We start from the raw sequence: 9,763 nt of genomic DNA, 5'->3' as shown, positions 1-9,763 counted from the left end.
GAAGAGCGTTGCCCACTGCTCTCATTTTACACCTTTACACATTGCCCACATTCAGTATGATTGACTCAAGGAAGCAATCTGGTGCTAATTTGAGAGCACATGGGTAGAGCTTGATGTAAGTATTTTTTGCTTCCCTGGAAGCTGATACTGAAACGATTGGAAAGATCTTATGTTTCTGGTTCTTCATTGCTTTTATGCAAACAGGTAGCCTTTTATGATAGCGCAGTTTCAGAGGAAATGTATAGATAAACACAGCCATGGGGTTATAAACATAGCATCTTCTACAGGCTCCAGCCTCATCATCCCTGGGTGTGGGAACAACTGCGCCAAAGAGTACACATGGGACTCCTCCTGAGTCTGAATCCTGAGGGCTGAAGGCAGGGTCACACTCCCACTCTGCTGTCATTTCCAACACAGATGCTTTGCCTTATCAAATTTGGTTCAATTAATCATTTAATAAAGGCTGGATTCTGGTCTTATTGAGCACCTTGGTACCATGGGTTTTGTGCTTGTGGGCACACACACAATCTTTTCGGCAGACTTCACTCTGGCCTCTACAAGGGCTTCCTGTTTATTTCATGTAATCCCCACACAGCACCAAGTGACAGGCCCCTAATCTCTGAGACCCCATGAGTATCCATGACTCTTCCTTGGCTTTCTGTAAGTTCCCTCAGACTTCTGCCTAGTATAGCAGAACTGTACCAGCTCTGTGCTATCATAGTCCTTTCCAGCCTCATTGGTAATGAAATTTGCCCCTAAAAATTGCTGCTAATTCAGTCTCTACCATGTGTTCCTCTCTTTGTTGTACACACATACATATTTGTGTATATAAATATAAGCAATACAAAAGCAAACATATATATACATATATATTTCTAAACTTTGATTTACAGAGCACTCATTTTCAGGCAGAATACATACACTTTATTTTATGGAAATAACTGCAAACATCTTTCAAGAGAGAATCTTTACAAATTCCCACCATGCCATGGCTTCCCATGGGTATTCACGCTCAGACACCTCCGGATTCCTCATTTCTTACTGCTATTCTCAAAGCCCTTCATTTCAGACATTGTCTACCTCTCACACTTCCTTTTCTCCTCAAATCCTCCTTCACCCATTCCCAGACTTAGGATCCCATGCATGTAGAAAAATGTCCCTTCCTTTTTGCCAAGCAATATCCTTGTCTTCCTTCAAATCTGCTGAAAACTTACCTTTCACTCACAACATATCACTGTTTTCTTCCGTAGTATTGTTTCAGTCTTCTTAGTGTGAACCTTTCCTGCCTGCCTGTCTTTTGTTTAATTTAGTGTTTAAACTCCTTACAAATTCATTTTTTCATGAATTTGTGAAGAGGCATGTACCTTAGGAAAGTACTCTAATAACAGCGTGACAAATAACCACTGTGTAGTACCTTTCTATTCCATTCAGTTTATGACGATGCTTTCGGGACATTAAGAGCCCACCTCCCCAGGCAGCCTGCAAGAGATGGAAAAAAGAAAAGCCTCATTGTTTTGGAAAAGACTAACATATTTCAATTTACTCAGGATCTAGTAATAAATATTTTAAATCAAGACAAAATATATGTAAATAAAAAAATCCTCTTTTGCCTGAAAAATAACACTTCATTTAGTTACTTACATCTACATGAAGCCAAAGGTTATATTTTTCACATATATCAGCAATCTCTTGTATTGGATCAAAGGCTCCAAATACTGTTGTGCCTGCAGTTGCATTTACAAAAAGAGGAACGTATCCCTACAATAAAAATAAAAATATTAAATACAAAATCCAACCTCTTTCAGAAAAAAAAAATTAAGTGAAAATAATTTTAGAAATATTGCTATCCCATTTTTCAGCTTAAAAATATTTTTCTTCCCATGTGAAAGGTATATATAAGCAACAGTAGAAACTAACACATTGTATACATGGTAGGAACAAACTATATTTTTAATTGTACTCTAACATCATGGTATTAACTAGTTGGAAGGTAAAGTACATTATTTTGTGAACTTCAGAGAGATTCAAACATTCCAGTAGAAGGCTAGCAATAGCTAAGTAAAGTTGAGACTTCTACAGCAGTATAAAGGGAAATTTAATTAAATACTATTTGAAGACTTGAAGTTGTTCCTTTAGTCTTTATCTACTAAGAAACAGAACAAAGCAATCCAAAACAAAAGCAATAAATGTAGAACTATCAGATCAAAGTGAAAAAATTTTGAAGTAGAAGAAATAAATGTGAACTGCATCTCACAATGTGCCCAACTGTAAAGAAATTAAGAAATTTAAAAAAAAATAAAAATAGTAATATTGATTCTTCTAATTTTGTTGGTTTTACACAAAATTAATGTATTTTTCATTGCATTGATTCAAGAAGTAACAATGAATGTCTCAGAACAATTTACTGGCTATACACTAAACCTGCAGTCTCACATTTGAAATCCATGAGAATTTTTAGGACTTCAGTAGAATTTTTGATGGGTTTGGCTAAACTTTAAAATCTGGATAAAAGTAAGTTTAATTTCATACACAGAATGTTATTTTTTAAAGTAATAAAATACACATGTGGTTCAAGAGTTTTTAAACAGTAAATGGAATCCTTAGTAAGACATACAGATAATTCACTAAACAATACATGAATGCATAACTGATCAGCTGAAAAATCTTACTATAACATTTTTATCATTATAATGTTCTCTTCTAATATTAACTCTCAGCCTTCAAGGAAAAAAGTCATTTTACTAAGCCGAGCATTCAAGAACTGAATTTTAAAAACACCAACCTTCTGTTTTGCTTCCAAAATTTTTGCCTCCAAATCAGCTGGTATTATTTTGCCTCTGTAATTATGGTAGACACAGAAAGATAAAGAAAATTAAAGAGTGCATATGGAAATACTAGCTGCAGTTGAAATAATTTAATAGGATTTTCTTAACAGGCCATTAGCAATTTGACACACTGTACTGAACCAGTCCTTAAGCACAATACAACAAATTTAACAGATGAACACATTTAATATATCAAAACTTTAGCCTTCAGCCTACCTTTCATTGCATTTTATTAAAATCACATTGTCTGTTCCAAATCCAAGCGCAGCCCCAGCTTTCTTGATTGAGTAGTGACTCTGCAGCAAAACATAAGCACACTTGATGCAGTGGTTGTTCAATGAAAAAGAATCTTCATGACACACATCAATAAATTAAGAATTAGCAGTTCATTCAGCTCACATGTTCCGAGGTAAAGAGAACCAGTTTAGGGACTGCAGCCATGCCTTTGGTTTTGACTTCAGGGAAATACTTGTAGCGTGCAGCCATTATGCTGTACATGTTGGAGATAGCTCCTCCTGTGAATGAATAATAAAATGGTGATAATGAGAAAAAAATGCATAATAGACCGAAGACATACAAGTCTAATTCACATTATGCAGTGAAAGCGGCAGTGAAATATGAAAAAATAAATCTCAGAAATGCATGGTCATCTTCTAAACAGCAATAGGGACAGTCCTTCTAAAAAGTCATACCAGTAAGTCAGAACTTTCTATCCATCCTCTCTTTCAATTGTTTTTTGTAACACATTCCTAAAAAGTTCAGCTTTCATTGTGCTCTTTTTGCACGACAACTTCTTGTTAGCAAGAATAACAGGAACTTATGAAGTTATCTGAGATCGAAGAAATGTCACATACTGGATGAATATAAGATAGATTTCCACAGCCAAGATAATTATTCTAAGCTTCCTTCTAATCAGTTAATGGAAAGAGGCGCTTTGCAGGCTATGATACTAACTTCTGAAGAACGTGAATTGAGGAAAAGCACCTATTTCTCTTGGTTTACTGATAAAAAAAAAGAGCCCAGGACAATTAGCTCAGTTATATGATGCAAACCTCAAGATTTAGCAACATAGATCTCATCCAAAAAATCTATGATAACTTCTTTCTCTAATACTTCTTCATCAGCAAGAACGCTGAGAAAGGTCTGCATTTTTCTAGCAGATGAGACTGAAGACCGAGTGAGTATGCACTCCCAGTTTTTATGTGGGCTGTTCCAAAAGGAGGTGGAATTGTCATTCATCCTCTGAAACAGGATGGTGTTCCCACACACCAAATCCAGAAGTACGGGATTCTGCTGGGTGCCCAGGTTGTCCACACGTAAGCCAAGACCTCCACATGGTTTACCAGGGTTGTTTTTTTCACTGCTGACTGCCATTATACTGCCTTCACAGGAAGGCACTTTGTCTTGGTCTTCATACTGGAACCATGCTTGTGAATCCAGTTATACTATGTTCCAGATAATATGTACCAGAAAGTGACAGGCCACCACAGTCTTTTTCTGACTGTGAGCCCAAAGCCTCACTGACCAAAGAAGTCAGTACATGATTCTCAAGAGCCATTGGCCAGGAGGAATTATGGTTGCTCAGCATTTCCAGAAATTAAGTGCAAAAAAAGGGTGTCTGAATGCCTAACTATATACCAGAACTTGTAGTCAAGTTTGAAAATGTTTACTAGCCATAATATATAGCCATACTCACAGACAGTTCAGGGGTCTTTTTTCCCCTCTGCTTTTTTGTGTGATGTTTAAATAAAGCATTCCTATTTCTAAATATCTGATGCATTGGTTTGTGTTGCAAATACTGTGGTCAATTAGACACAGCTTATGCTTACTTTAACCTTTGAAGTTTTAGTCAAATCACCAAAACAAAGAGGAAAAACTTACCAGGTGAGAATATTCCATCACCATCTTTATTTGACCATCCAATAATTTCTCTCATCTTTCGAAGTGTTATTTGTTCCATGAGGACAAAAACTGGGGCAATTTCATAGGTAAACCTGCATGGATAAAGCAAAGAAAACCCAGACAAAATGAAATATAGATTCTAAAAATGCACAATAAATTACCAGTCTATGATTCTTCATGTAGATTATTAAGATTCATAAAAGTTTTCCTATAAATCACCTCACCTAAGTAAAAATCCTCAGGAAGACAATACTGGAAATATTGGTCAATAAAAACTGCAGTATTAACTCTTTCGCAACTTTCTATATAACCAACATAAAACCTAACACTCCCCATCGTGGCACTGCTGACTACTGTACAAGATTTTACTGTAAAACATTTGTTTTCCAAAGTGCAAATTCCACACTTGTGCAATAATATATTGCCAAATCCTTATGAAAACAGTGAACTTCACTGAACTAAACACAACCATAATTAGAAGTATTGAGCTAGGGCTCCAAAGTCTAAATAAAATTAATTATGTGGACTTATTCTGTTGATGATCTCCAACAACAACTTATTTCTCCAATACCATCTGATCAATAACTGTCAAGAGTAATTACAAATGATGATTTTCTAATTACCAATTACCAAAAACAAGTCAGCAATCAACTATTGTATCCACTTAATGAGGGCAAAAAACATTGCATAGTCTGGTATGCCCCGATATCACAGATAGATACGCAGATGAAAAGTGACAGCCATACAACTATTTTTGGTGATCAAGGTACGTGGATAAATTGCTACCACTGTAAACAAACTCTGCTTATTCTGTATGCCAAAATAAAAAAATAAAAAAAAAAAAAGGAGAGGGAACAGAAAGTAGAGAGAAACTAAACAATCAGCCTGTGATTTCCAAAGGAATCTGTGAAAAATATGACACCCTAATACTTTGGATCTGAGTGATGTCCTCCACTTGAGCAATTTCACCAAAACATAGTGTTGTCTCTCTAATACTAAAAGGACATTATGAGAATAAGCATGGCAAAATTGAAGGGAATGTCTATCTGAAAATCTTGTCTTTTATTTACAGCTACACTGGTTCAAATTTTAATTTTTTCTTCAATCTTTATATGTCCCCAGTCCATCAGATAAACATCACCACTATTTTTAAAATATCCCTTTAGGATGAAACAGCATTTGTAATTTAATCATTGTAATTGTTGTTTTCAGAAGAAAAAAAACATTGCTTATTTTGTTTTTATCATCATTAGAACTGTCAGAGACACACAGTTGAACACAAACCTGAAGTTTGGGTGCTGCCAATATTTACAGTGAGATAAAAATAATCAGTTGGTGTCTGCTACTAGTGGGATTTTGTTCTGGTTTTAAGCATCACAAGTCTAGGACATAATCCAATCTTTACTTAGGCAGAATAACTAATTAGAGTCAAGAGGAAGTCTGCCATGTATATAGATCACTGTAATCTAATACAAGATATGTTTAAGTCAAAGCAATTTCTTCCACCAGTTTGAACACATTTGGGTTTTTGTCCTGAGACCTTGCACAGTGATTCCTCTATGGCTCCCAGAAGACTTAAAGGCTTGCACACAAACAAAAATATATAACGTTAAGCATTTTTTTTCTATATATAAAATACCAAGAAATAAAATAAGACTTCAAAGGATTATAAATTATAAGATCAATGCAGCTATATTACATGTTGGCTATGATTTTAAAAATCACATCTTGCTAAAGTTAACTCCAACTTAGTTGTTTTAAATGATTTTGAAAAATTCAGTTAAACATAGAAAATGTGTTTGGCTTGGAAGGAACTGTCCAGCTAGAGAACCAATCTCCTGACAAAAAATAGTGGTAAGATTTTTCATACAATTGCAGCCTTTACAGGTATTTCTACAAATTAACTCAAACAGCCAGGAGTCTCAGCTCCTTACTAACAGAAATAACGAATAGCTTTTTTGGTAGTGGCCAGTTCCAGCTAAATTCTGCTCTCACCTAAAGGCCAAATCTCTTTATCAGGCCAAATACTCTAGATACTAGTTCTCCTGTTTGCCTCTGTGCAAAAAGAATTGCAAGAATAAATGCAAAGCATTTTACATTGTTTTTCTATGTTACATTGTCATAAGTATAAATGCATACTACTGAAAATACCAACATAATTCTCTTGTCTCAGCTAACAGTAGGCATAAAGAGAATTTCCATATAATATTACATAATATGCTTTCTGAGCTCAGCTGGCTGCTGCATGGTGAGTGAATGCTCTGTACTACAGACCCCTAGAGCTGGATGAATAAGAGCAACCTCTGAAATTTCCACCCTCAGGTCATATGATTAGTGATTGAGCTATGAATAGCACATTGATACATTATTTCCAAGTCAATGTGGGAAGCTTATTATGTTTAATTTAGTATATTAACTTCACAGTGACATTTAAGTAACATCTAATGACAACTTAAAATTTTAAGACAACACAGATATTTTATTTTTTCACAAAAATCACTTGTTTTGAATTGTTTACAAATATTTTAAGTATTGGGTGTAGGTAGAAAAGAAAAAATGGCAAATCGAAAACATTCCCTACCATAATCCAGTGTTACTGTCACTTGTGTCTTATGTGTTTGTGTAGTGGCAAAATAGGCTAGAACAGTTTCTAGGTAAAGGTCAAAACCTGCTCTTCTGTGCTAGAACACTGCTCAAAACAAATAATATGTACCGCAGAGTTCACAGAGACGATTTGGCTATTTTTAATAACCTTTTCTGTCAATTCTTTGATGGGTATTTTGCAAACATCCTGCTTTAGCCTTCCTGGCAATTACTGTGTTATTTGAAAGCATACCAAGTTGACCTTGGTCTGCTGAAAGAAGAGAGCAATGTATTATTTTGCATTTGCTAAACCTCATACAAGCAAATAGATACTCAATTTTCATGCTCACAGAGAAGTATTTTCAATAGATGTTCTTGTATAAAGTATAAATGGATCAGAAACTAGTTTTGTTACAAAACTAGCTATTTAACAATTTACTTTTAAAATCAAAGGAAAAAAACACCTATTAAAAAAAAAAGACTTACTCCTTTAGAACTGACTGAGTGCAATATTCTTAAAAATGATGGCAATATTTCATAATACTACCACAGTCTGCCACAGAGCAGTATTCTATTATGTCCTATCAGATTTGTGCAATTTTACTGATTACAAAAGGATAACTAAGCTAGTCAAAGGATAAAGGTCTTGCAGAAAGTGACCCTCTCTGAAGTATATTTTTGCCACATAGGAACAATATTTAAGTAAAGTTTTCACACAGAAACATAATTTCTAGATTACATTCTAAATTGTTTTCATTTCTGTAGTAAAAAAATAAAAGCACTTCAATGCACTTTGTAATACTTTTTTTACTATTAAAATACATGTTGTTGGGTTTTTTTCTGAGTTAGCTTTTAAATCTGAATGTTTCATACCAATTTTTATCAAACAGAGAACTAATTGGGAAGACAATTATTACCAAGAGCAGGCTGCTTTTGGCTGGAGCACCTTATGTGTTTTCCTTTATCACTAATGTCACAAAACAAGCACAGTTCATAATCTATGTAGAGCTTCTGGTAATCAGCTATATTTAATGAACCATGTATTCAGGGACAGGCAAGTGAAAATATGGTTCATTTTCCAAGCTGCAGATACCTGTGTTTGCCAATTAGCAACAAACCATAGGATACCATAGGATATTTGCAGCTCTATTTATCAGAAATGTAAAATTGTTCAGCTTTATGTAACTATTTTCACTAGCACATTAAGAAAAATATGAGATGCTTTTACTGAAGACACAGCGATCTCCATTTAAAGAAGGAAATTACACACGTCTGTGACATGTCTATCGTGATAGATGGGAACCCTAGTAAGCACCAGTCACAGACGCTGACGTCAAGACCCTGCTTACATGTTTGTGTTCGCAGTTGATGTCAGCCACTCCCCAGCCAAGCCAATAATGTCCAGTCCTGTGGAGAGCTGATTGAAAAAGCGAGGATGACCTGGAAAGAGAAAGGAGAACGACTTACACCAACTCCAGCGCTATCTCTCAGGTTTCAGTTCTAACCCGTCCGACTCCTCTGACACAGAGGACGGTAGTTTTGCCCTCATACTGCACTCGCGGCGAAATTTTCAAAGCAGGTCCTGCTTATGAAGAGAGCGTTAACCAGCAGTCACGAGTGTCTTGTTATAAACTTGAAAAAACGCTCTGGAGGATTTTTTAAATCTTCAGCGTTTAAATTAAAAGAGGGAACCTCAGGGCCGATTAAGGCCATAAAACACCTCCGGAATGCGTGCAGGAACTCAGGCTAACCCATCTCCAGACCCCCCCCAACCCGACCTCAGCCGTGCCGTGAGGGCAGGGGGAACGAGATACTTGGCAGTAACAACCTGCAGGTGCTGGGGTCTTTTGCATTTGAATGGAGAAGAGCAGGAAGGCTCAGCCGTCTGCAGCGTGGCTGCAGGGATAAGGGCGGGGTGCGGGGGACTCTCCCGGCTGTGCGGCCGCAGGAAGCGCGTTCCTCGGGCTCTGGGCAGGAGATGTCCCTGCGCGGCCGGACCCGCTGCCGCGGGGCGCCAAGCGACCCCCAAGAGCTCCTCGGAACGAGCGTTTCCCCCACGTGGTTTAAAAGCCAGGGTTCACCTCACCAGCAAAGGCTTTCCTATCAAATCAAAGTAAACCATATTCTTGTGTTTATGCCAAAGCTGCTTTAACGACTTTTATAAGTAGTAGATCCGACTATTGGGATCTGCTTCGAATGGTGACGGAGTTTGAGGGGAGGGGAAAGTGTCACGGTTTTGTTGGCTCCCTTGGGAAAGGACACGCAAATAAAACCCTGGGGACAGCCGAGCCCGAGAGGGGCGGGCAGCGCTCGACGCCCGGAGGGACCCTGTCACGTCGCATTTGGCTCAACACTGGGCACATCAGCATCTTTTGACATAAAGAAATAAATGCAATTCCACTCGAAGCAATGTCAGCGAGAAGGTTTTGGAGGAGTGAGCCTGCCGGCGCTGC

At 37.0% G+C, this 9,763-nt stretch overlaps 1 protein-coding gene across 1 annotated transcript in view; it reads right to left on the bottom strand.

The window, feature by feature from the left end:
* The window catches only part of GAD1 (glutamate decarboxylase 1 (brain, 67kDa)), a 19,866-nt gene that overhangs the window by 8,223 nt on the left and 1,880 nt on the right, over nucleotides 1-9,763 (bottom strand). The window contains exons 2-8 of the mRNA XM_009878252.1: nucleotides 8,660-8,750; nucleotides 4,707-4,819; nucleotides 3,225-3,340; nucleotides 3,042-3,121; nucleotides 2,783-2,837; nucleotides 1,642-1,758; nucleotides 1,415-1,479 (exon numbers count right to left, since the gene is read on the bottom strand). Coding sequence (XP_009876554.1) covers nucleotides 1,415-1,479; nucleotides 1,642-1,758; nucleotides 2,783-2,837; nucleotides 3,042-3,121; nucleotides 3,225-3,340; nucleotides 4,707-4,819; nucleotides 8,660-8,750 — 637 coding nt within the window. The remainder of the gene's footprint in view (nucleotides 1-1,414; nucleotides 1,480-1,641; nucleotides 1,759-2,782; nucleotides 2,838-3,041; nucleotides 3,122-3,224; nucleotides 3,341-4,706; nucleotides 4,820-8,659; nucleotides 8,751-9,763) is intronic.

Source organism: Apaloderma vittatum, unplaced genomic scaffold (assembly GCF_000703405.1).
Source record: "Apaloderma vittatum isolate BGI_N311 unplaced genomic scaffold, ASM70340v1 scaffold39501, whole genome shotgun sequence".
In the NCBI taxonomy this organism is placed as follows: Eukaryota; Metazoa; Chordata; class Aves; order Trogoniformes; family Trogonidae; genus Apaloderma; species Apaloderma vittatum.
The sequence above is the reverse complement of the archived record's forward strand: the minus strand, read 5'-3'. Positions and strand labels throughout refer to the sequence as shown.